The sequence below is a fragment of the Planococcus citri genome, chromosome 3, assembly GCF_950023065.1.
Source record: "Planococcus citri chromosome 3, ihPlaCitr1.1, whole genome shotgun sequence".
NCBI lineage: Eukaryota > Metazoa > Arthropoda > Insecta > Hemiptera > Pseudococcidae > Planococcus > Planococcus citri.
In genome coordinates, this window is record NC_088679.1 from 14028022 (window position 1) to 14055570 (window position 27549).

A 27549-nucleotide genomic window follows, 5' to 3' on the forward strand; every position below is an offset into this window, starting at 1 on the left:
CAGCCAAATTTCACCGGTTCTTAATAATTTTTATTAATTTTAATAGCTTTTGAAAATATCTACTGCCAAATCATCAAAATCGTTCAAAATTACTTACCTTCTAATCCCTACCATTAAAAAATGTCACAAACAATCCTAGGTACTCTCGAATGAGAATCAATTTTTACTTTTTTTCAATTAAAAACTCGTTGAGCAGAAAATTTTTACTCAACTCTACTTGTTTTTTTTTATTTTTATTTTTTTATTAGAGAGAAATTTCACTAGAGTTGTATAAATTGGGCAAAATTGTAGTTTTTGATCAAAATTAGTAAGTTTTTTGTTCATTTTTTCGTCAATTCAAATACTATAATATACTAATGAATTATCTACCTGCTTTTGTTGCTTTTTTTTCTTTCAGAAATAGGCGTGGCATGAATTGTTGAAATTAATTATTGTGTATTTACTTAATGACCTACTTTTTTGGTTACAATATGGGTTCAGTATTTCACGTATCAATGTACATACCTACCTATTCAAAAGAGCAAAAAAGACAGCTGGTAGGTAGATAGGTACAGAAGGGGGGAGGGGAGTACAAGATCCGTTTCTCATCTTTCTGAGGTTCTGAAAGAAAGGGGGAGAGGGGGGATGGAGAAGATTCATCCCAAGGTGCTGGAAAATTTCTTCTTGAAATGAATTTATAACAAGAACTGGAAAAGTCAAAAGGTCGCTGGAAGTTCAAAAAATATACCTATACTTAGGGGGTTGAAAGACGAAAGTAGAATTTACTGTTTATGTACATATAGACCCTCTAACTTTCAGGTATCTCAACTTGATTACCTTAATTTTTATCCATTTATTTTTTGTATCTTGAAATATAAAATTTGAAAACTTTCTAAAATTAGAAAAATTAAAATTCAGCTTCTTCTCAAATTTAAAAAAAAAGAAATGAAAAATTGGGTGAATTGGGAGTTAGTCAAAATTAGAATTTAAATTACGAAAAATTAAATTCAAATTTATTTTTAAAAAATGAAAAATTAATTATATTTATAATGAACTGTTGTGTTGACTATCCCGAAAATTGAAAAATATTCACATAATTTTCGTCCAACTATGTACCTAGATATACCTAACCTAAATCAATACCTACCTACATCATTTCTAAAAACGTCAACCTACACATTTTCATTAAATTTTGTATGCACACGTTTTGTTTCTATAAAACTACTTTATATTTAATGTGTGTAAATTCGCTCGTTATACGATCAAGTAAGCATAAAACGATTGTTTTATTTCATTCGAGCAGCAGTTAATTTGTATAAAAACGCTTAGGTACGCTGGTTGAATAATGAAATTAATGTAGTAATTTGCATTTCAATTTTCAGATATGGCGTTACTATGTCCACTTTGCATGGGTGTTAATTTCACCTCGGAGGAAACGTTGTTATACGACTTGATCGCGTTTTCGAGCCGTCAAATCGTGTGTCCTTTATGCTCAGACGTTCTCAAAGGGTTTGATAAATTCACCGTTCATCTCTGCGCCCATATTTTAAACTGCGGTTCGGCTCCGGTCACTTTGAACCTCGCACAGACCAATTTGGTAACTTCGTTGAACGAGAAATTAAAAGGGATCGATTTACATACGAGTAAATGTCACGATCAGCAAATTATCGATTTGCATTCGATCAACACGTCGTCGTATAATTCAGCGAATTCGATCAACGGCGACTCAGCTGTGAATAAATCAGTCGACGAACTTGCGTTAAACGATGAAACTAATTATTTAATGCAGTTTTCTAAAAACGTAGAAATACGTTCTGAAAAGCTGGCAGAGACCGAAAGCACGTTCGGTAATATTACCGATTGTTCTGAAACATTGTTCGATGCTGTCTGGCCATCGCATGAGAATAATGGTGCCGGCGCTGGTCACCTTGAAATATCGCAATTACCTGCACCGGTGGCTTTACTTAATGATTCTGCCATATCTACGATAAATCGTGACGATGAAAATAACGCGAATATTTTACACGTTGATTTGGCCAGTGAAAATGTACCTGTTACGGTGATAAAGAGTGATACAAATGGTGACTCGGGCGGAAATGTTAATAAAGCTGATATTTATCAGTGTACTTCTTGTTCGACTTCCTTCTCAAAAAGTTCCACTTTAATGTTACACAACGAACTGATGCATGGGGAAAATAACAAAAACGTGTTAGCTTTCAAGTATCAATGTCACCAGTGCCAAAAGAAATTTAAAATCAGAGGTAGCCTGTTGATTCATCAACAAGTAGCACATCACTTACAAAATGGTAGGTACCTACAATATGGTTTGATCGGTTAATTAAAAATTAATAGATACTTACCTACATAGGTTTAGGTGCTGCAGGTTGTTTAATATTCTAGCTACCGATTGTATGTATAGTTGATGGGTTGATATGTGACGTGATATGTATTGTTTTAACAGTTTGTTTCAAGCTGCGATATTATGTGCTCAAAGCAATTGGATCAATGTCTCGTAGAATTAGAAATACAGCTTGGTCATAGTTTTGTGAGAGTAGGTATAGTCAGTTTGGCCGGATCAATATAAGAGGACAGTTTGTTTTTTCAAAATTACATAAGCTGACTTTGGAGAAAAAATGGTCTTCAAGTTGAAAAATTTACAAAACCGTGACAATTCAGTTTTTTTTTTTTTTTTTTTTTTTAATTGAAATATCTATCTAGATAAGAAAAATTGAGAAAAATAATTGCACTTTAATTTAAAAATCAAGTTCAGATAAATTCACTAAATTCAGCTTGAGCAGTTGAGCTGGAAAATTATTTTTAAAAATTAGGAAATTGCCATTTGAGTTTTTTTTAGTGTTCTTTTTTTGCAGTGGAAAAAATGCAGATTAATTTTAGAAAATTGATAAAAAATTAATTTCAAGTTGGAGATTTGTATTTTTAATTTTTATTTGAAAAATTGAAATTTATGGTTGTATACGAGTATCTTTAAAAAATTAGCTTTGAACATGCTTGAGTCCAAAAATTTGAACCAAGAATTCGAGAATTTTTAATCGAAACATCAGATTCTAATTTTAGTATTTTGCTGGCCTCCTAAAATCATCACGAGCAATGTTCAATGGCGAAAATGTAACCAACAACCTTCCTGTAGAACAAATATTTGCAAGAGATAAATCTTCGTTAATTTGGATGGTTTATTTGTACGTTGAATATATTGAATTGTGTAAGCAAATTAGGATAAGGTGAGCCTATTCTTCGTAATTTATCATACTTCAAAGACTCTAGTGTTTATTTCAATTGATTTCCGTTTAAAATTCAAATTTCAATGTTGATGTTTACTTATAATCATCTGTTTGTTTCTAAAGTTCTGTGTTTATGAAAATTATTATTAGACTTTTGTCCTTTTTTTTTTAGTTTAAATTATTATGCTATATGGTATTGATGTATTGAAAAATCATGGAATTGATCCCTAACGGGGTAGGGGGATCTGAATTTCCAAAAACCGGATTTCTGATCATGGTTTTTGGCTCACTTTTTAATGAAGACAAAAATGGTTCTCGTAACAATGAATTTCCAATAAGACAAGATAGGTACCTACTTTAAAATTTGAATAATTTGTATCGTCCCTGGCTCATTGAATTCCAAAGATAAGTAGGTAGATACCTAATTCGACAAAATCACATTTAAAAAAATGAGTAAGTAGCTGATTTTTTATTTAATTATATCCTATCTTGATTTTAAATTCCTAATTCAAAAAAAAAATTATAAATGCCTGGAAATAATGAGTAAAATTCTGGTTTAGAGAAGTCATGGAATCTAATTTAGTAAGAATGCCCCCCTTGGAAAGTAATTCGTTGAAAATTTTCAAAAATTTGCTTTAAAGTTTATGAGTTGACTTGGATAAAATTTCTACTTAGAATTTTTCTAATGTTTTTTAGATGCTAGAAATGGGCATTCTTGAGGTCTCAGTGAAGAAAAAGTAAAGTTATACATTTTCGTTTTTTTTTTTTTCAGACGAACGATCTCATGGAACAGCATCAGCTGAAGAGAGTCAAAATCAAGATACACAATATTACTGTAATATCTGCTTCAAATATTTCAAAAAAGTAGGTACACAATATTAGTGGTACTTATTTTTCACCAGAGTAGGTACCCTGACAGTGAAAAATGTTTTTAGTAGTTCAAAAATAATACTTGGTAACAATTCTCAAAAAATATGCCAACACTTTTTTCCAATAATTTTTCAAAATGTTATTTTTAATTTTTTTAATTTTAGATTCATCAAAAAATAATTTATTTCAAATCTTCCTATTTTATGATCTCTATCTTCTGCAAAATCATATTTTTTCAGGTAACCTGTAAAGATTTTTTTTTAAATTTCACAGGAATACTATTTAAATCAGCATTTAAAAACACACGATGGAAAAAAATGGAATTGCGAAGAATGTGGTAAAATGTTCACAACTAAGTACTTCCTGAAAAAACACAAACGTTTGCACACAGGTTTGTAAAATTCTCACTTTTAGCCCAGTCAAATAGCAGAAAAAAATAGGTGAACCCAAACATTATTGCGATCAAAGGTTTTTAACTAACCCCCCCCCCCCAACAGTGGATCAAAGCCCCCCCAATCATTTTTTCGTCAAGAACTCCTGAAATATTGAAATTTGAGTAAAATAAGCTCAGTGATCAGTTCATCTCCTCTCCAATACCTATCAAATGAGCTATCGGCCAACTCCCTAGCCTCAAGGGGGGCTGGCGCTACGACCCTTGGGACTTGTAACCTGTTCTAATTGATAAAACGAAGTCAAACTTGGGGAATGGGATTCTTTTGGGAGCTAGAGTTGACCTCTGGAGTGGGAAGGGTCAAAGTTGAAAATTACAGAAAGGTCACTTTTTTGGAGGGGCATAACATGACTCCAAATCGATGAAAAGGATCCAAAATCATATCATCAGACAGTATTCCCATTGTGATCAACATATCCAAATTTCAGCTTCCTAGGTCATCCCCACTCCTTCTAAAAAAACTGAAAATAGGGGCAAAATAAGGGAATTTTCACCTTAATTCCGCTTTAAATGGGGTGGGGATGACCTAGGAAGCTGAAATTTGGATATGTTGATCACAGGGTAGGGTACTGTCGATGGTATGATTTTGGACCCTTTTCACCCAATTGGGATCATGTTATGCTCCTCCAAAAAAATGACCTTCCTGTAATTTTCAACTTTGACCTTCCCCACTCCAGAGATCAACTATAGCTTCCAAAACGAATCCCATTCCCCAAGTTTGACTTCATTTTATCAATTAGAACAGGTTACAAGTCCCAAATCATAAAATGTAAAATTATTAAAATCACGTCACTTTGAGGGGTTGTAGCGCCACCCCCCTTGAGGCTAGGGAGTTGGTCGATAGCTCATTTGATAGGTATTGGAGAGGAGATGAAATGATCACTGAGCTCATTTTACTCAAAATTCAATATTTCAGGAGCTCTTGACGAAAAACTGATTTTGGAGGGCTTTAATCCACTGTGGGGGGGGGTATCTCGTGAGGCAGGGGCGGGGACTTTTAGTATGTTGTTCAGCATACCACCCTAGACAATATTCACCAAAAAAACTTTTGATCCCAATTATGTTTGGGCTAACTGTAATCATCCAAAAATGATACCTACTCATGGTATGTCCCATGGGATTGACTTTCAATCCAAACAAATCCACTTACCATGTATAATTTTTCATTTTATAGGGGAAATGCCATATTCGTGCCATATTTGTGACAAGAATTTCACTTTCCAGCAATCTTATCACAGGCATATGTTATATCACAGTGATGAAAAACCATACTCGTGCGAAGATTGTGGGAAAAGTTTCAAAGAATTGTCAACTTTGTACAACCATCAACGTATTCATACCGGAGAGAAACCATACTCTTGCAATATATGTGGTAGGTAAATGGAATTTTATTCGAAAAATAATTTATGTGTACAAAAATCTTTGTGATCATCTTCTCACACTATTTTGTGTGGTTGGCAAAATAATTCGATGCTTTGATTAATGCTGATATTTAACTCGAATGTATTTTACAGATATTAACAAAATGTGTTGTATTTTGATGCGATGATAAGTATACCTATTCTACCACTCGTTTGCTCCGTTGAAGTGCAAATTTTAATGCTGTACGTTGTTTTTGACATTTTTTCATACAAATAAGTCTATATGCATGAGTTGTGCCGAATTTTGAACTTTTTAAAAATGATTTTGTCATTTTTATAATTTTTCTCAAGGTAAAAGTTTTAGGCAACGAGTTGCATGTTTGGTTCATAGCAGAACTCATTCGGGATCTAAACCTTTCAGATGTTCTCAGTGTCAAAGAACGTTCAAATATAAGGTGAATTTTTATTCTTTCAATAGTATGTAGAAATTCTCTCAATTTTTGAAGGATATTGCGTTAAATCAGTAGTTCATAATTGCAAAATCTGAAAGACACTTCTAGACAACTACCTACCTACCTACCTATAATTTCCTTTCCGTTCCAAGAAATACGCAAAAATTCTTCTAGAGATGGATTAAAAAAAAAAATAATCAATGAAAATATTGTTTTTTTTTTTAAATCATCATTTCTGAAAATTTCTAAGCCAGAACTAAATTTTACGAGTATAACTTGAAAATCACTTTTTTCTTGATTTGATTTTAAAATTTGGAATAAAAAAAAAGAAACTCTTTATTCACACTCAAGATTTTAAAATAGATTTTCATAGAATTTCATTTTCAACTTTAACGTTGATGTGTTCATGATATTTTCAAAAATCGTATACTAATTCAATTGTAACGATTTTGAAAGAATTAATGTTGGTTTTTTCAATTCAATGGAAAATTGATCCAATTCGTCGTAGTGATCTTTAAATTTCAAAGTGCCAAATTTTGAGAATTCAAATAAAAAATTCCACGTCCTTTTTTTTCTCGATGTTCTGTTTTTAACCTTAATTCATTTTGTAATTTTTCAGGTTAGCTTAAGGGGTCACAAGTGTAACATACCAGCGGAAGAACCTGATCTGGGATTGGGAAATGTTGTATGCTAAATTTGTTTTTCAAGAGATTTTTCATTTTCATCATTCATGAGTTATTGAATTGATCGTACATGAGTTGTCTGCTCTTGTTAAAAATGTTTGCAATATATGTTTGAATAATAAGTATGATTCTTTATTTTGAATATTTATGATCTTACATCTTAAAAAATTATGAAACGAATTTTTTGAATGTTAAGGATTAAAAACTTTGTAAAAATAGGTAAGTAATGTAAGTATTCAAAAAGTAGGGATTTGATTTTTCAACGTTCAATTTCGTTTGAGTTAAAATTTCATTTTCCTGCTCAGTGCTCACTGCTCACTCGGGTGAAATCATATTGTAAATAAAATAATGAAGATAGGTACTCGAATTTTTACAATGATTATGAATCACTATTTCCTATTTCGACGAGTGTATTTTGATAATATCTATATTGTATGTACGTATCATTGTAATTTGTATCTGATCCTGAGTAGGTACCTTTTATTTTTCAAAAATTGAATAACAGTTTTACTGTTTAAGTTTTTCTAATGTCTGTCATTACTTTGCTATTTCAAATTGGAACACCCTTTCATGAAATTTGAATCAAATCCGCTACAAAATAATTAAAAATCAGTGAACTTTTCATACGATCGCAGAATGTGGTTTCATTTTTCATTTGGATTTGGCAAATGACAAGAAAGTAGACAGAATCAAGATCAAAATTTTCTGGATTGAATTTAAAGTTACAACACTCTCAGGAACAATCAACCTTGCGACAAAGAATAAATTGCAATTGCACATAAAATCGCAATCGTAATGTCAACTATAAGCAAACGTAATCAAAAAAACATAAAAATTGCGCAATTTTTCGAAAAAATCACGTTCACGTTTATTTTGCAAAAATTTACAGCACATGTAAAAAATAAAAATTTTCTTCCTCAACATACTCGCCATCGTGTAATCACGAAGGCACTTCTGGAAACAAGTAGGTAACTCGAGTTAACCTACTTTCTACGGTTGGTTAATTTTACGCGCTGTGATTGGCTAAAATTAGACACTTGGTGACGTACCATGCGCAGAATCGCTCGTAAAATTTCATTAGCGAGTTGGCGAACCTTTTCTTTGTACTGTGATATGAATAAGTGCTGATTTTCTTGAAGTTTTCGCATTGCTTCTGCTAGTTCCGTTCCCGTTTTTCCCATTGGCATAATTTTAAATTATTAAAAATTGTGAATATTTAAACAAATTCTATTCTGTTTAACCCGAATTCTAGTGTTTATTGTTTTCGCGAACAGTAACTCTTCGAAATAAGTAGTTTGGTGATCTTGGTTGTTCGTTTTTTTAATTGTAACGAAGCAAAATTTTTTGAACAATTTATTTAAAGTAATATGAGTAATGCAGTCGCTCAAAATGGATCAGGTCTAGAGCAGCAGGTAAGATGATCGTATAAAACATGTGATTTCACTATGAGCTCTCTCGTTACCGGAGATGAAACTGTTAAATTCACGATTAGAACGCTATACGAGGTGATAATATCTTAGTTTACGGCCATACCGTCGATATTACCCTATATTCGTTCTTCGCTTTGTTTCGCACATTTCGACGATCATGTTGGTATTTGCTTACTTGTTTGAGATCTCCGGTACTCGAGATACATCTTATAGGCTAAATTTGTGTTAGCCACACGTTTGTTTTCACGTAGCCTAATTATTGTGTATTTTTGCAGTTTTCTGCTCTGGACTTGCATGATAACGCCTCACGTTCTGGGCGTTACATTCCCCCTGCTTTACGCAACAAAACCAGTAAGTTGAAGATGAGTGTAGATTAGACAGTGGGATTCTCTTGCTGGATGAGTACATATTGTAACATGATTACCCTGTGACACTTGAACCAGATAGACAATCTTACTCGTTCGTTGGTAGGTATAATTCGTCAGCTCGTTTTTTAATTGTACTTTTGTCTGTTTTAAGCAGGGCAGCCGGAGAATGAAAGATCTGATAATTATTCAGTGAACAGAGGTGATTTCAAATCATCCAGAGACGACTACGATTCGCAAAATTACAATCGTGGTGGTTCAGGTTATAACCGAGGAGGTGAGTTGGATATCTTGGCTTGTTGTTTCATTCGTAGAGCCATCGTTTGATCTGGTTTGATTTAATTTCGGTTTTAGGCAAAGGTGATTTTTCATTCAATCGACGCGGTGGCGATTCGTACGATTCTTATAACGGCAACAGCGACAGAAACGATCGCGAGCAACGTTCAGCCGGAGGAGGCAACTATAGGAACAATTATCGCGATGTTAGAGAGCCCAGAGGCGACGGAAGAGGTAATTACAGAGGCGGCGGAGGAGGCAATGGAGGCGCTGCCGGTGGTGGCGGATCGTGGAATGATCGAAACCGAGCATCAGGAGGACCTCCTCAGCAATCGCTTCCGAGAAACAACCGATGGCAAGAGTCGGAAGGGCGACAGCATCGTGAAAACGATTGGCTCATTCCGCTCCCCAAAGACGACCGTTTGGAGGAAGAATTATTCGGTACTGGTAACACCGGAATTAATTTTAACAAATACGAGGATATACCGGTAGACGCGACTGGCGAGAGTGTTCCTGAACATATTACTTCGGTACGAGTTGTACACTATTTCTTTGTTCGGTTTAACATCGTTTCGTTAACTAATTGTAATTTTGTTTCTGCCTTTTGCACAGTTCGAAAAAGTACAACTGACCGAAATCATTACTAATAATATTGCGCTGGCCGGATACGATCGGCCAACTCCAGTCCAAAAATACGCTATTCCAATCATCATGTGTGGTCGTGATTTGATGGCTTGCGCTCAAACAGGCTCTGGTAAAACGGCCGCCTTCTTGGTTCCTATTTTGAATCAAATGTATGAAAATGGACCACAATTTTTCAAAGTTCCAAATAACGCTAGAGTAAGTATCCCGATGAACAGGGTACGTTTAATTTCTGTATTTTTGTAGAATGTTGCTGCGAGTGAGTGTGCTGTGTGACTTATGGACAATTTTCGTCATGTTGAACGTGCTCTTTTGGCAAATAATAACTTGAAAATGTTTATCAAAATTTTTTCATCTTGTCCCCCCCCCTTTTATATTATTCCGATTGAATTCTCCCTTCCCATGATTAGAACTGGAGTGTTCTTCGATCATTACATGTTCGCGCATGAATCGTCACAAGCTAACCTAATTATGCAGTTATGAATGGGCGATCGTTTAAATTACGTATGACTAAATGAAAGCAACTGCATTCTCGACGACTGAATGAACTGAACACGAGGAATTTAAACGTTCATCATGGCACGTTTAATCATTCTCACATTTAGTCGAGTTCGTGTGAAAGGCGACGTTGCATCGGGTACGCTGCAATGTAAATAAAAATCAACATGTGTAGTCGTCCAATCGTATGATTCATTAATATTGAAAGAGTGAAAAAAAATTATAGTGATTATGTATTTTTGTGCGAGAGAAATTCCCAATTAATTGTGATACGCGATGTATAGTCATTTACGTCATCAAAGTACTGTATGATACGAAAGTTGTGACGATTTGAATTTTGAAATGATTCTGGTTCGGTGAATGATAGCGAAGGTGAGGATGAAGTTATCGAAAACTAGTTTTTATTGTTTCCTTATCTCTTCCTACTTGAAGTTTTTTTTTTTTTTTTTTCCAAATTGAAACTAATCGTGTTCTTATTTTCGTCCACAGAATTCATATAAACGCAAACATTATCCATTCGGATTAGTCTTAGCTCCTACTCGCGAGTTAGCTACTCAAATATACGACGAAGCGAGGAAATTCACATATCGTTCGCGACTTCGTCCCTGCGTCGTGTAAGTATTCGATTAAATTGAACTCCCTTTATTTAGAAAAATGAATCTATGAGATTGGTTTCGTTTTACCTATGCTGATTTTCATTTTTTTTCCACAGCTATGGCGGAGCACATTTCGGAGACCAGACCAGAGATCTGGATCGAGGATGTCACTTATTAGTGGCCACTCCGGGACGTCTAGTGGATATGTTAGAACGAGGAAAACTCAGTTTGGAGTGTTGCCGGTGCGTATATTTGTAATTTGTTCAGAATTAACCCTGGGTTACCTTTCTAAAAACTAAGCTACTTGAGTTACCAAGAGAGTAACTTTCGGTTATTTTCAAAATTTTGTACAAATGTTGTATTTTTTTAACATTTTGTTAAAGGAAAAATTTTGATGATATCAATAATTTGTTGACGTGTACGTACATGGTTTTATCTTTTTGTTAAAATTTAAATCTGGCTTCCGTCAAAAGTAGCAAAAAAATCTCGTATTTTGTGAATATTATCAGTAAATATTTTTTTTTTTTTGTAGAAAATTGCTTAAAATTGTCAGTTTTTTCGATTGAAAATCCCAAAAGAAATCTGAACCCCTCCCCCTCCCCCAAGGTTAGGTACCCAGAAACTTAGATTTTTTTTTGCTAGAAATTGCCTAAAAGTCTCGTTTTTAAATAAACAGTTGAAAAACAGTTTCCTACAAAATTTTATTTTTCTGCTCAAAAATTATCCAGTAGTCTCGTTTTCATACCGAAATAAAAATTTAAAGTTTCGCTTTTTCCACAAAAATAGTGGAAACATATATTTTTTTGCAAATAATTAGGTACCAAAAAAAACCTCGCTTCTTAGCAAAATTACTGAAAAGTCTCACTTTTTTTTCTAGAATTATCCAAAAGTCTTACCTTTTTTTTTTTTTTTTTTTTTTTTGCCAAAAACAGTATTAACGTTTCTGCCAATAACTCCCAAAAAATTCTCTTTTTTGAAAAATGGAAAAAAATATTCGCTTTTTAAAAAAAGAGCCAATTTTTTTTTTTTTTTTGTTTTGCAAAAAATGCAGTTTTACTTTTTGCCAAAATTGTCGAAATCTTGCTTTTAGCCTGAAGTCAAAACAAACTATCGCTTTGTAATGTTGGAATTCAAAAGCCCCACGTTGTTTCAAAAATTGTCTAAAAGTTGAGATTTTATGCTATGAATTGCCAAAAAGTCCCTTCTTTTGCCTAAATTGTCAAAAAGTTACTTTTTGGCAAAATTGTCCAAAAATGTTTTTTTTTTTTCATGATTGTGTATTTTGTTTAAATTGGCAAATTTTTTGCACTTTTGCAAAATAGCTGAAAAAATTGTTTTTTTTTTAAAGGAAAAATTCTGAAAAATTTTAATTTTCTCCAAAAATTGCCTCCAAGTGTCACATTTTTGACCAAAGTGTAAAAAAGTATCTCTGCCTTTTGCTCAAATTGTCGAAGTCTTGTTTTTTTTCGGTGAAAATTGATACCAGCTTTCGCTTTGTAGCACAATTGTTGAAAAATTCCACTTTGTTTCAAAAATTGACTTCAAGTATTGCTTTTTTCCCCTAGAAATTACCAAAAAGCCCCTTCTTCTATTTCAATTGTCAAAGTGTTGCCTTTTTGACAAAAATTGTCAAAAAAATATCGGTTTTTAAAAATGTGATGAATTTTTGCATTTTAGCGAAGCGATTTAAATATTTTGTTTTTTCCAAAAAAAATCCAAAAAATTCACTTTTTTGTAAACATTATTTAAAAGTTTCGTTTTTTTAACCCAAAATTGCCAAAAAAACACTTTTTTTTGCTAAAATTGTGGACGTCTAGCTTTTTGCAAAAAAAAAATTGTCAAAAACCCTTACTTTTTTACCAAAATATTGCAGAATGAGAATAGTCCAATTTTTTTCTATATTGGGATGTTTTACTCACGTTTTGTCAATTTTTGGGTCACAAAGTTTCTTTTTTTTGAAAAAAATCAAGGACGAACCCTGCTATTTGTTTTAAATAACTGAGAAAATTAGACAGGAGAGAAAGTAGGCCTCTCTAATGACTCGAAGTTCTTATCAAATGATTAGGATTATATTTACATTGTTATGGTCTAGACAAATTAAGCTGACGTATGACGTAATGGAAAGTTCTTACGAGTGGAAATATTTTATTTGAAGTATGATTTTTTTTTTCGTACTTTGAAACGTAATAAACTTTGAACCAATCGTCATAATTATTTCTTCAGTTGTCTCAATAAGTTTGACTGACGTCAACTTTCGAGTGTTTTAATAGATTTTTTCATTCAAAATGAAATTGAAAAATAATCGAAACGCAGTCAAACTGATGAAATCAAAAAAATGGGGGTGGGGGGGGGTCATGTGGCTAGATTAAGGGGCAACAGATGGACACAAAAAGTCACTTTCTGGTTCAATACAGGGGCAAGAAGGCAAGGGAAACAGAGGGCTAGGTGGAGGGACGACTTTAGGAAACTACTGACCCATCACCATTTTCAAAAGATCGCACAGGACAGGAAAGAATGGTGCAGGCTGGGGGAGGCTTTTGCCCTATCTTAGGGTCACGAGTGTTATCTAATAGATTTTTTAGTACAATTATGCTCGGATCTTTTTATGAATCAAATATTTTTGGGTTTTCGAATTTTGATTCTTAGTTTTCAGATTCTATCAATTTTCAAAATGTCATTTTTTCCCTCTTTTATGGGTGGGGGGAGGAGGAAGTGGGTAAGAAGTATCAATGAATGAGTTAGAAGTAGAAATTGTCGAATGTAAAATGCAATGTACCTACTTGAATTTTTTTTTTTTTTTTTTTGATCGGAATGAACTGTCTCTTTGCTTTCTTGAAATGAAGTAGCAATTTGAAAATTTCCTATAATTTTTTAATTTGAAAATGAACTTTGTCTTTTTTTGGAGGACAAGTAGTAGGTTTCTGTGGTTTTCAGTAAATTAGGGTCATACTTTCCACAAAGTTGCTTTGATAAAACGCTGATTACTATAGCTGTTGTTATTTTTATTCCCGACAGCTTTTTGGTGCTGGACGAAGCAGACAGAATGTTGGACATGGGTTTCGAACCGCAGATCCGAAGAATCGTCGAAGGAGACTTGATGCCGAAAACGGGCGAACGTCAAACTCTCATGTTCTCCGCTACTTTCCCGAAGGAAATTCAAGTACGTACTCGACGATTATCGATCGGCGATTACTTTCCCATACGAGTGCATTAATTATCGACCTCTAATCGATAACTGTTGCGTTGTTGATAATAGATTTTAGCCCGAGATTTCCTCGATAATTATATATTCTTAGCGATCGGACGCGTCGGTTCGACATCCGAGAACATAACCCAGCGAATATTATGGGTCCACGAGAACGAGAAGAGATCCTGTTTATTAGATTTACTCGGCGCCCATAAAAACGAACAGTCGGGTAAGCAGCGATAACCCCTCTCTTGACGAGATAATCTCCCCCCACACTCTTTTGGTAACCTATTAAACGATGTTCTCATTTTTTTTTTTTATAGCTCCCGATTCGTTGACATTGATCTTCGTCGAGACGAAAAAAGGCGCGGACTCGTTGGAGGAGTTTTTACACTACGAGGGATATCAAGTCACCTCGATCCACGGCGATCGATCGCAACGCGAACGAGAGGAGGCTTTGAGAAGCTTCAGATGCGGAAGTACACCCATCTTGGTGGCGACCGCTGTCGCCGCTCGTGGTCTCGATATACCGCACGTTACACACGTCATCAACTTCGATCTGCCGTCCGATGTTGAAGAATACGTGCATCGTATCGGACGTACAGGACGTATGGGTAATCTCGGATTGGCCACGTCTTTCTTCAACGATAAAAATCGTAACCTTACTAGAGATTTGGTCGAGTTGCTGATCGAAACGAAACAAGAGTTGCCCGGATGGTTAGAGAATATGGGCATCGAGTGCAAACAACCGTCTATGCAGAGACGTAATAATTCCAAGAGGTGAGTTGAATCGAACTCGAAACGATGTTGGGGTGAATACGAAAATCGACCGTTAACGTTTTTTATTACACGATTATTATTATTGTTGCAGCGGCGGAAGATTCGGAAGTGGGTTCGGATCGCGCGATTATCGTACTCAAAGTAACGGTACCATGTCTAGTAATACCGGAAGAGGTAATAGACGCGATGGTGGATATAATTCATCGTATAATCATAGCGGTAAGTGTGATTATTATTTGACTGATTGCGTCAGGTTGCGTAATAATGGTGCTATTTTTGGGACTCTGAAAATAAAATTACGAATAGATTTTTATTAGAGGAATTTAAAGGTGGCTGTTGCCCGGTATGTATTTGGAGTTTCTGAAATTCGGTTTGGTTTTGATGAATATTTTAATTTTGAAGTTTGGTGTGAAATTATTTCCAATTGAGGAGAGAGAATTATTTTTCGCGTAGGAACTGATGAAATTATGGTACATGAACAACTAATTATTAGAATATTGAAATCATCGGACGAGTTAATATCTGGAAATGAACACCTTTGGGAAGAATTTTCGATATTTTATTATCTTGAAAATTTTCCAAGTAACGAGTATTCAAAATGGTTAACGAATATTGGCACTTATTGTGAAGGTGTTTATAAAATGAGAAGTGTAAGGTGTCGAAAAGTGGGTCATGTGACGTGTTCCTAATAGCTTTCTGTTGAGATGGTCAACACCCACGGATGTTCTTTGTAAACAAAATGCTCATAATTTCCTTTTTGTTTTAGTCTTTTTAAAAAAATGTTTAACATACCAAAGTTGGTGTAGTTTTGATTTTCTGACAAAGGATGACCTTTGGAGCATTAAATGGGGTCATTTTAGTTGAAAAATAGTTTTTTGGTTTCAAATCTTGCAACTTTGTATTCAGCGAAGAATTTTATTCTCATAAGAACTTCATTCGGATGGAAGGTCATAATAAATTGTGCCCAAAGATTTTGAAAATATGGAACAATTTCTTGTAAAAAAAAAAAAACTTGTTCGCGGAGGAATTTAAATATGTAAATAGAAATACTCTAGTTTTGTTTGTGGTATGGGGGGGGGGGGTTGCTGTAGACTGAGGTGAGGGAAGGGGGAGTAGGTAAAAATTTTAAAAATTGGGATTTTAGTAATTTTTGAACATTTTGGAATCTTACTTGAGCTTTGGTGAATAATTTTGACCTGACCTTTTGAGGCTGGATTTTTGAAAATGACGAATTCGATATTGCACTTTGAATTTTCTCAATTTTTGATCATTTTGTTACCGTGTTGACTTTTCCGGAAGTAAAACACTAAAGGAAAGTTGTGTTATGTGCCCCAAAATTTTTAAAACCTGCAAAAATTTGCCCAATTTAAAAATTTTTGGTTTATGAATTTGACTAAAAACTTCGGTTTGAGGCAAGAGAGGCTTAGAATTGACTGAGAAACAAGGTTCAAATCTTCTATAATTTTTTCAAAAAATTTTCGGACCAATTTTTAAATGGTGTGGAAAATTAACGTGGCAGCAAAATGTTTTGACAATTGAAGTACAAATGATTTTTCAAATTCTCGGTTACTTCGAATTTCTTTTCTTATCGTCTTCAGATTATGCAGTTTAATTTTTTTGGTCGAAGAAATCCTCAAATCTGGTAAATTTTTGCTGGTTTAAAAAATTTTGATGCTTGTGAAATCTTTTGAAATGGACCCTGCGAGGTAAAAATTACTCTCTGAGGTTCGTTTTTCATGCATTTTTTGTTGCAAGAAGTCAGTGCTGTGTTAAAATTACTGAAATACTGATTTTTGAAATGTTCAAGTTATTAATACCCCCTTCACTTCCCTTCAATTTGTCTTCAAGTTCTAATACCCTGAATATTTAGAGTGCTTGCTTTAGTTTCTTAGTCGAAAAAATACTTCAAATGGAACAATTCAACTATCCAGGATGTCTCACAATCCTGCTTATCTAGCTTATCCTATCTTTGACTTGCTTTTTGCCAAAATTGCCATAAAGTTCTGAGAGTTTTTTGGTCAATATTGCTGAAAACTTTCGAATTATTTCATCAGTTGTCAGAAAAGCGTATGTACTTTTTTTTTCTAAAATAGTCAAAAAGTTGTGCTTTATTGTCAACATTTTTGATTTTTTTTTTTTTTTTTTCATTTCAAAATTACTCAAAAGTCCTGATTTTTTTTGTTAAAAATATAACAGTTGTGCCTATTTTCTTGCCTGAAATACAAAAAAAGTTTTTTTTTTTCAATTTGTTGAAGTTCTTTTTAAAAATTAGTAAGTTTTTACCCGAAAAAATTTTGACTTCGATAAAATTTTATAATTCTTTCTTCTTCCAAATTGAAACATTGATTTGAAAAAATACTATTTTTGTTCTGTTTCTAAGACACTTTGTTATTGAGGGGGGAGGGGGTGATGAAATTCAAACTTTTATAATGAAAGCCAAAACCTCCCTTCCCATTTCGTCAATAAAAAGTTAGTTACTTACAAAAAAATTTTGAAAAATTAATTTCTAAAAAACGACATTTTTTGTTTTTTTTTTTGAATAAATCTGTTGAAAAAGTAATAAACACGTTGTTTTGATTTTCCGAGCAAAAACGTTTTCCAAAAAATCTTATCGCTTCTCATTTTTGAAAAATTAACTTGCATTTTGTTTTTTTTTTTTTGAACTAATAATTGTATTGAAAAGATGAATAAGATCATGAAAAACCCTCAAAACAAAGTTTGAAAATATGTAAAACGAAAAACTGAAGTGGTGAAGGTATTGTTTACTCTCGCCCTTCCCCTTCTCCTCACCCCTCCCCCAGCCGAAATAAGAATTGAAGCCATTGAAAAACGAAAAATTCACATTTTGGATTTTGACACCTTTTATTCCCCCCCCCCCCTCTCCAAAGATAGACATAAGTTTTAAGGTGTTTGCAAAATGTCCTGCCCACAAAAATTTGAAATATTGAAGTTATTCTCGACACCCCTCTCCCCTTGGAATATCCCAGCTCTTCTCAAAAAAAAAAAAAATCTTCAAGTATTTGGATTTGGAAAATGCTTTGCTAAGCATTGATTTTTCAATTCAACATCTTGTTAGACACCTTAAAAATGAAAGTTTTTTTTTGTAAAGCGCAATCGTTTCTTGGTGAGGGAAGAACTGTGAAGTGTGAGTGTTTGAAAATCATTTTTGAGGGGAAGTTCTCTCCAAATTTTGATTTTTTTTTTGGAAGAGAAGAATGGAGGAATGGGGTAAAAATCTTGTGTTATCGAGAAATGTTTGACAGAGCATTCTTTAGAGGGGGGGATCTGAATTTTCGAAAAATTCTTCAAAATTTTCAGAGAGTATTTTATTTATTTTTTTCTCAATATAGAGAAAGGGGAGATGAAATGTGGGGAAAGTGTTCGCAGGACCCTACAAAAAATGTTGACGTTTTTTTTCAAGTTATAGATTCGATTTTGAGATATTATTCGGCACCTCAAAATAGGGAGTCTGGAGATGGGAGTTGATAAAATTTTTTGGGAAATGGAGTTCTGATTTACCTACTATCATGTACCTATTTTAGTAACTTGTAATTTATCTATGTACTTTGAAATAATTCGATATCTAAAATAATTTTTTCATTTTTTATTTCACAGGAGGATTCTACGGATCGGGCAACAGCAGCAGTGGAGGTAACTATGGTGGTTCTTACGCCGGTAACAACGGTGCTACTAATAATAACGCGCCTGATTGGTGGGGTTAATCATACTACGCGTACATAGGACTACATAAATACTACTTCTACTTCATACTACTACTATTGCTACTACACACAAACTCTTTTTTTTTTAAAAAAAAACAAAACAACACAGAATCCCCGACGTAAATTCAATTTCAATTTATACTGCAAAAAAAAAAAAAATACACGATAATCTCGCGAATACCAGCGTATCGTATTAATTTGAAATTTCGATTTGGAAAATTGAAAATAGTAGAAAATATACGTATAAGGTAATAATAATAACAATGAAAATACTCGCGGAACAATTCAAGTACCGTATTTATTTGAAAAATCTATAAAATCATCATCGTTATTAAACGTAATAAAAAATGGCTCGTCGAATCGCGAAACCTCGTCTTGAAATTGAAAATATTAACATAGTATTTTTATTCTGTAGAGAGTACGTCTTTTTCGTAGTACGTGTGTTTGATTTTAGTATAATTTTTTTGTATGTTAATTTGCCTACCTACGTGCCACGATATGCCGGTGGTAATTCCGTTTTTGTTTTCATTTTCGTCGGTTCGATTCTCTCGAGAATGCGTTTTTACCTAGAGATCATTACTCGTAATACGTAGATTACACATACTACATTAACCATCGTGTTATTTAAGTTGTAATTTTAAAAAAAAAATCCTTTTGTCGAAAACAAATCGGGCATTTTCTCTCCCTTTTCCTTTAATTTTTTTTTCTCAATTATCGAGAGTGTATCATGATATTGGTAGAGTATGTGCGAGTGTGTTTGTATGTGTTTAATTTTACTACGTCGTGTATTTCCTCATTTATTCTCTCTCTTTTTACGATAAATACGATTTTTTTTTCTTTTAATTTTTATTTTGTTGGTCTTTATATATTTTTCTGTGCGTTATTTAGGGTTTTTTTCGTTTTTTGGAGAAATTTTTTTCGTTCGTTTGTGTCGAGTTATATTGATAAAATTTATTAAGAGTACGTGTGGTACGGTTTCATTTCATTTTTGTTTCCCCAAGTGTTAGTTTCGTCTTTTTACTTTCGTTTTCGTTTCGTTTTTCTTTCATTTTTTTTTCTTTTTTAATTACCTCTTTTTTCGTATGTGATTATATAACGCGTAGTAACGCTGGTATTAATTTTAAATTCTAGGTGTATTTTTTTTTTATTTATTACTTAAATCGCTATAAATTAATATGTGTCCCTTCCTTATTACTTTGTACATATACACGGATTACTCTTTATCGTACTTGAAACCTGAAGCATGAATTTGTTTTCTCTTTTTTTTTTCTACGTTCGATGCTCTATGTGTTGTGTGTATGTGTGTAGTCGTCCCTCCGTCCTGGTCTGTCCATTTTATTCTGCTTGTTGTTCGATGGAAGGTAAGGGACGACTCGATGAGCAACTTTAGTACGTATTAATTAAGTACGAGATTATCTAGAATGTCATTATCTCTTAAAAATACTTTTTGCTCGATTAGAGTACGTTTATACGTTTCATACACACGTGGATCATTATTTTGAAAAATTCTTTTTCGAGGAACACGTATATACTGAGTTTGAATTTGTCGTATTAGTCTTTCGAAGATGACGGAAGATTTTTTGGTAGGCGGATTTGCTACTCTTGGATCTGAATTGTGAGTGGGAATAGAGGTGTTGAGAGCTGTAAGGTGAGGATTTTTGCGTTGTGGGGTCCAAATGTGAGATCATGAATGGGGGTTGTTTGGGCTGGGATGTTGGATTCTTGAAAAATAGGTCGTGTCATGATCTAGCTCTTCTGAAATTGAAATTTGAGGCGTTTCAGGGGGAGTAAAAATTCTTGAAATTTCATTTTTTTCAATTTTTAATTTAGGAGAAACTCGAATAATTTGATTTTGAGTCTTGAAAAATACAGAGGGCGCCTCAAAATTGTTGTTAGTTGGCCCCCCTCTCCCTTTCTTGGTTTTCCACATTACTTTTTGAAGAAAACATGACGTCAGGATTTCATAATTAAACCATTTTCGACTTTATCAATTTTTTTGACGATTGATTTTAATTGGAGGGGGGGGAGTGGCTCCCACAGCCGCATTATTTTTCATACTCTGATAATTTTTTTGATTTTTTATGATGAAAAATTGACACAAATTTTCCGTATTTTTGTCAAATTTTTGACTGGGGGGGGGGTGAAAAGTGGTTCCCAAAAGTACACAATTTTTCGTCCTCTTGATTATTTTTAAAAATTTTCATTGCAAAAAAAACGACAAATTGTCGAATTTTGAGGGCGCTGAAAGTGCCAGATTGAGTAATTGAGTCGAAATTTGGACCTATTCCTGTTTTCTTTGAAATTTCTAGGGATGAAATATTACATCGAAATTTCAAAATTCAATTTTTTTGTTGAATAATTTTTCAAGAAGGTTGATTTGACTCGAAGTAGGGATGAGGGAGTCTCAAAATACTCTCAAAATGCTCATTTGAGATTTCAAAAAAGAATAAAAATGCCAAATTGTTCAAATTTTACTCAAATTTAAGCTTGAATAGAGAGTGGTTGGAGCTGAAAGAGCCAGTTTGAGGAATAGTTTCGAAATTTGGGTCCCCTCGTCCCCTCCCCTCCCCTCCTACCCCTCCTAAAACCATGTCACGTGACATTTTGCATTTTTGATTTTTTCAACTATTCTTCATGTCATCTCCTTTCCTTTTCGGATCGTTTCGAAGGGAAATTTTTGATCTTAACTGGATGACTTCGAGAACAACGCAAAATTATGATATGCCCACAGATGATTTTTAGTCAAATTTTGAAAAATCTCCAAAATCTTACTCGCAGGAAGGCCCAAAAAGGTGTCGAATTGCTTTTGGAATCGAGCTGGAATTTATTAAGCAGGTTGTAATTTTCAATATTTTTGGCGGGAAAATTCCAAATGTTGAAATTTTATCAAAATCAATTTTATAGAGAAATTCTGGAAATGGAAAAATATTTTTCCGCCCTTGAAAGGGAAATAATTTGTTTCCTGAATTGAGGCTAAAAATCGACCAATTGGAATTATTCAACATTCATCCGCATCATTTGGACCACACTTGGTGAAAATCTTCATCTCAGAAGGTTTTCTAAACCCTCTCCTTGAAATCCTTACCTCTTTGATGTGGAATAATTTGATCTGTGATACGAAAACTGTGTGTGCTTGACTTCGAGATGTCAATTGAATAGCTTTAAAATTATTTAAAAATGCTTCAAAGAGTATTTCAGATTACCTGCGTGAAGGTATTTCTCGATATTTTTCGTTACCTTTTCCGCAGTGTAAAAGGAATGTAGACCAAAGTAGCAAAGTGATTGGCCTAAATAGTAGTTCGGTTATGGTTACGGTTTCGGTTATGTGTTGTGTTATTTTTTTTGTTTCTGCGTAGTTGATGGTTGCGGGTATTTACGGTGTGCTTTTGTTGTATCGGGTACTTTGAAAAAAAGGGTTAATTTTGGATAAGAACGTGAATTTTTGTTTAAAAATTAAACGACTAAAACGAGCAATATTAACTAAGGCCTAAAAATTGTTCATTTTTTGTTTCCTTTTCTTTTGTTTCTTATTTTTATTTAGCCCGGTTTTACGATGAGAAGTAATATTTTAGTGGTTGTTTTTGTTTTTTGTTTAAATTTCCCTTCGCCGAATATACCCCTACCTTCGTTCGACCCCACCACGTTCTCAGAAAAAGGAGAGAATTTTTTATTTTTGAATTTTGAAAAAAAATCAAGTTCTTACCACCAACGAATTATACGTAATACGAGTTGGAAAAGTGTAAATTTTAAACGGTGGTATTTTTTTATTTTTTATTTTACTGTTCAACAGTGTTATAATATGTAGAGAGAAGTGTAATGTAAACTTACTTACCTATTCTTTTACAAAGTGTAATAATACTTTATACGAGTATATGATTAATTAATTCTCGATGTTTGACGAATTTTTTATTCTCTTCTTGCTGTGATCTCGAAAAACCAACAAAAAAAACAATTGCAATTTTTTTCTTTTTCATTTCAGCTTTGTTAGGTGGAATATTATGATGTAATATTATGTTATCGCTTATAGAGTTATTTATATATTATTATCTTATAGTATATAAATATGTATGTTGTTATTATTTTCCCCCTGTCCCCCTTTTTTTTCTTTTATTATTTTTTTTCTTTTTCTTTTCGAGATACGTAACAGCTTTAAAAGTGAAAAATTCAAACAATGTAATGTGTGTTGCAAATAAATGTACTTACCACGCATGATGTGTTTTTGGATTAAATGGTCGTGTTGCTGGGGCTTGTACTGCGATGTTGTTGATGGAATGTGGTGGTTCGTTTATGTTGTGTTATGGTATATATGTGTTTATGGTATTATATTTTTTTGTGTTGGTACGATATAAGGTCATTTTTGATTAACTGGGTCGTAGAATCATTGTTCGTGTAGTTACCATATTATTCATTATCACTCGGTGTGTAATACTCATTTTGGGGAAATTAATAAGGGTAGTTTGTGTATGGGGTTTCATTACTATTTATATATGGTCATTTAATTCATTATTTTAATGTAGTTCGGTATAGTTGATATTTTTTATTCTTTTATATGGTGAATTCGTCATTAATACGTAGGTAATTAATTCGTTATAAAGTGGATTTTTTAAAAAATATTTTAGTGGAGAATTGAGTATACATTTTTATGTAAATCCTTCTCTGTGGGAATTTACTGCAGAGTGGTCATCATTTTATACTAAAGGGAATATTTCCGACCTAGCATCCTTCGATTTGAGCCATACCAAGCTAGATCAAAAGAATTATGCTCTAAACTCATTGTTACCAATATTTTGAGCGTTGAAGTGCATTTTTAGGGCTTGGATTTAAATGGATTTTTGACGATATAAAAAATTTTTTTAAAAAATATTTTATGGTGATTTTTCATTTTTTTTAAACAAATGGGCAATTTTAGAGCCTTTGTGCAAGTTTTCTATTTATTTTTCTCCAAAAATTTCAAATTACTTTGGAAAAGACAAAAATAATTTTTTTTGCATTTGCATCTATAATTTTGGTCTTGGTGGTTCGTTCAGAATTTCACAAGTATCAGTTCTAAAATGAATTTTTCACCAATTGGTAAATTTCATTTTCAAAAGAAATGAGAAAATACATTTAATTTAATGAAAAAGTTGAAAAATTGTGCTAAAAACAACTTTTTTGAATCTTTTGAATTTTTCAAAACATTTAAAAAAATTCAAATATGAATCTAGAGACCTAAAATTTTGGTTACGAGGGTTTTAGGACATGTTTTTTTTCGCAATTGTTTCCCCTAAGCTAAGTTGTTGAAATATTTCCCCAAAAAGCATTACACCCCCCCCCCCCATTGATCATCCCATGCAAACTAGTCAGCCCAAACATTAAAGCACAAGTTTCTAAAATTTTCCTCAGAAATCTTTACCTCCCCCCCCCCCATTTGATCATTCAAAATGCAAACCTGTCAGCACAAACATCAAAGCACAAGTTTTTAAAATTCTCCTCGAAAATGATTTTTTTCGAATTTTTACCTCATTAAAATAATATGCTGCTCAAAAAAACCGCCTAGAAATTGCTCGAATTTGAAATGAATTCGTCGAAGGGGTCAAGAATGAGCCAGAACTCGATTTTTAGCTGCTCAAATTGGTCATCTCCCCTTCTGAAAAAATCCAGAAATTGAAAAAAAAATCAGAAGTCACGTTAAGGGCTCCAGAATGGCTGCAAATGATGAAATTTGGTTGAAGAAGAGATAAAGGGTGTGATATCAGTGCCAGAGCTGATCTCTATTATTTTTATTAGAAAAATTATTGTTTTTTTGCAATATGAATAATTATTATTTTTTGATTTTTAAAAATTTTACAAAAATTGAAAAATCCATTTGGACTGTTAAAATTTTGGTTATCGTGGGCTCGAGACCTTGCACTTATCAAAAATCGTATTTCTGTTTGAAGTGGAGGCGGAGAAACACCTTTGAATGGTTTCCTTGGAGTAGGTAATCTCTGATGGAAAAAATAGTCTATCTCTGTTCCTGAAATCACCTCGGTTTCTTCATTATAAATCATCAGAAGTGAAAAAAATTGAAATGATTTTTCAAAAAAAAAGGTCCATTTTTGTAACATAATTTGCTCCAAGTAATCCTCATTCAACAAAAAACCAAGTCCACTTAAGTTTAAAAAAAAAAAAAAAAAATGGAAAAAAGTCATTTTGAAAAAAAAAGTCTGTTTCTACTTTCTATTTCAAAAAGGTCACCCTTATTTTAGTATCATTTTTCTTTTGCAATTTTCATCTTTTAAAAGCTTTAAATAAGAAAGGGAGACATAGTTTTGGGGTCAGGGGAGATGATTTTTGAAAAACTTGGAGCAATTCTAGCACATTACAAAATTTTTGAAACTTTAAAAAAATTCTTTCTCATGTTTTTTTTTGATTCTTCAATTTTTTTAAGGGCTCTGTTCAGTGGTACCAAAATTGCTTAAGAGGACCGAAGTCAGATTTTTTTCTTGAAAATGGAATTATTCAGAAGAATCCTGGCCCAAAAATGGAAAATTTTCCATCAAATTTTTTCATCGCTTGTTGATGTTTCAAATTTCAATATTGGGGGGGGCAAATTTTTCGTATCTATTTTTAAACACAATCTAGTAATTATAAACACCCCCCCCCTCCGAAAAAAATAATAAAATGATAATATTTTACCATGAAACTCTACCAATTTAGGGAGTGGAGCATTTAAAATCGAAACGCCAATTAAAAATAAGGACAATCTTGAATTTGACATGTTCATAATATTAAATGGAGCTAAAAATATATTTTTTGCTCAAATTTTGTTTACGAAGTATTTTTGAGAGGGAGACTTGGATGGGTCGTTTTCCAAGTTTTTTTGAATTTTTATGGAGCCTTGCAAAAATTATGGCCAAATGACCTCAATAAAACGTAGGCAAAATTTCAAATTTTTTCATCAGCTTTTCACCTCTCTCCCTTCTTGAATCGAGCTCAAAGATTAAAAATGTTGAAAATGTTTCATGTGTCAAAAAAAAATTTAATTTGATGAAAAAAAACTAATATTTTTTTGAGAACAACTGATAAACTCGAAATTACAAAAACGAACTTTGAACTTTTCTAAACGCCTGAGAGCACCTTGAATACTTCTTTTTTTTACTTAAACATGTGAAATTTTTTTAGACTTTGACATTTAACAGGGGGAAGGGGAGGTCAAACGTTTACTAAAAAAATTTGATTGCAAATTTTTCCTACGTCTTCTTATTGTGGTTATTTAGCCATAATTTTTCAAAATTTGAGAAAGTGGAAATAAAATTTCAAAATTGAAATTTATTTATTCCTCATTTCAATTGAAATTGAATCATCTTAAATGTAGAAGTCCAAAAAAGAATCCCTCTCTCTTCCCCTTCTACGTTCTGATTGTCTTCTTACAATCTATGAGAGGAAATGAAAACCTCAACAACACTTCGCTAATAGCTAATACATGAATTATTTCATCAGAATCATATTATTTTAACGGATTTCATAAAAACCATCATACGAGTACTTACCATTATTTTACACAAATTAATTCAGCTTTTTTGTCCGCCATTACTTACTTACAACTAATTTTTTGTACCAACTCAATCATCGAACAAATTACGGGTGGTTGTACATAAAAATTGCGAGTATTTATAATCTACAACACAGTGTTTGATTTTCTTTCTGTTACAGCAGCTGTATCTACTAGTAACTGGTGGTAATGTTCGCCGTTTTCCGAAGATGAGATTAACAGCCATTCGATCCTCGTGTTGCGTCGAAAATATAGGTCTATTTTCCATACCCATAAAAGCCCATTGCAGTTTTTTGCCTCTCTCTCTCTCTGTTTCTCTAATCTACCTACATTTTAAAATGAAAAGTATTTTTGTGTTGTTTATTTTGGTCGTGTCGCCCAAAATCGCCTATATAAGTTTTTCTTTTTTATTTATTGTTAAAATGTAAGTACTCTCTTCTTTAAACACATGATCGAATAAAGTATCTTTAATGTTTGTTTCGAAATGGTCCATGCTTTTAATTTTCTTTTTTATTACGATACTCGAACTCGAGTGTTTATTTCCAGTTCGAGGATGTGACAGATGATGAAGATTGTTTGGCTGGTTTTCGAAGGTATTTATTTTAAAAATTTGGAGTATTTCCCCGAGACCAGACCACTTGCGTTGATTTTAATCGAAGGTGGTTTCGTAATTAGCGAGCTTGGTGTTGATTGAGAAATTTTCAGTGTCTTATAGTCCGGCATATGACAATAGGAGTAATTGCACCCCCCCTCGCGATCCTCCGGGACAACTTTTTTCTTAAATGGGACATCCTAAGGAACATTTTAGAGCAAACTTGCCAAAAAAAAAGTTGGCCTTACTTACAAAATGGCGGCCATTTTGATTGACAGGTCAGCCGAAATCGCAGATTTGGCGTTTTAACATAGAACTTGCACGAACTTCTTCAAACTTTACAAAGGTAGATCGAAAGATCATGCAAAAATTTATCACTTTTCAAAATTTCAAGTGCTATAGTGGGTTTTTCGATTTTTGGTGAATTTTTGAAAATCGAATTTAGGCCAAAAATGAGGGAAAAAATCAAAATTTTACCAAATTAACCAAGAAAGCTGAAATTTGGGATATACCCTGTTTTCGACATGCCAAATCGATTGGAAACGGTTTCAACCCGTTTAGATCAGTTCTGGAGCCTCCAGCAGATTTTTGAAACTCGAAATTCCCAAAAAATTCCATCAAATTGGAGTTGTAAAGCTAAAATTTATTCTTAAAACTAATTTCAATACGCTACGAAGTACTGCAGGTGAATTTCAAGTCGTTTTGGTTTTGGATCCTCCAGCGACTTTTTGAAAATTCCTGCAGCCTCCAGCAGGTTTTTGAAACTTTAAATTTTCACAAAATGTCATCAAATGGAGATGGAAAGCTGAAATTTATTCTACACTCCAATTTTAACACCCCCTGAAGACGACTTCAGGTGGGTTCAAGCCATTTTAGGGCCTCCAGCGACTTTATTGAAAATTACTGGAGCCTC

General features: G+C 33.2%; 3 protein-coding genes across 5 annotated transcripts in view; all 3 read left to right on the plus strand.

The window, feature by feature from the left end:
- LOC135841626 (phospholipid-transporting ATPase IA-like) overlaps nt 1-1500 on the plus strand; it is a 52913-nt gene extending 51413 nt beyond the window's left edge. The window contains exon 3 of the mRNA XM_065358670.1: nt 1362-1500. The gene's annotated coding sequence lies outside the window, so the exon portion shown is untranslated. The remainder of the gene's footprint in view (nt 1-1361) is intronic.
- On the plus strand, nt 1364-7157 carry LOC135839135 (zinc finger protein 33B). Its single transcript, XM_065355026.1, has 6 exons — nt 1364-2285; nt 3991-4082; nt 4362-4479; nt 5714-5911; nt 6252-6355; nt 6972-7157. Exons 1-6 carry the CDS (start codon nt 1364-1366, stop codon nt 7044-7046), a joined length of 1509 nt encoding a protein of 502 aa, XP_065211098.1. The 3' UTR covers nt 7047-7157.
- A 971-nt stretch (nt 7158-8128) lies between these two features.
- On the plus strand, nt 8129-26529 carry bel (ATP-dependent RNA helicase bel). 3 transcript variants are annotated; one of them, XM_065358674.1, is made up of 13 exons: nt 8129-8447; nt 8741-8816; nt 8985-9107; nt 9185-9636; nt 9719-9946; nt 10736-10860; nt 10959-11084; nt 13858-14002; nt 14099-14258; nt 14353-14809; nt 14901-15028; nt 18425-18460; nt 26209-26529. In XM_065358674.1, exons 1-13 carry the CDS (start codon nt 8403-8405, stop codon nt 26232-26234), a joined length of 2127 nt encoding a protein of 708 aa, XP_065214746.1. In that variant the 5' UTR covers nt 8129-8402; the 3' UTR covers nt 26235-26529. The 3 variants fall into 3 exon arrangements, with proteins under 3 accessions (XP_065214746.1, XP_065214743.1, XP_065214744.1); XM_065358671.1 differs by having other exon boundaries at nt 8130-8447; nt 26206-26529; XM_065358672.1 differs by having other exon boundaries at nt 8130-8447; nt 8988-9107; nt 26206-26529.
- The last annotated feature ends 1020 nt before the right edge of the window (nt 26530-27549 follow it).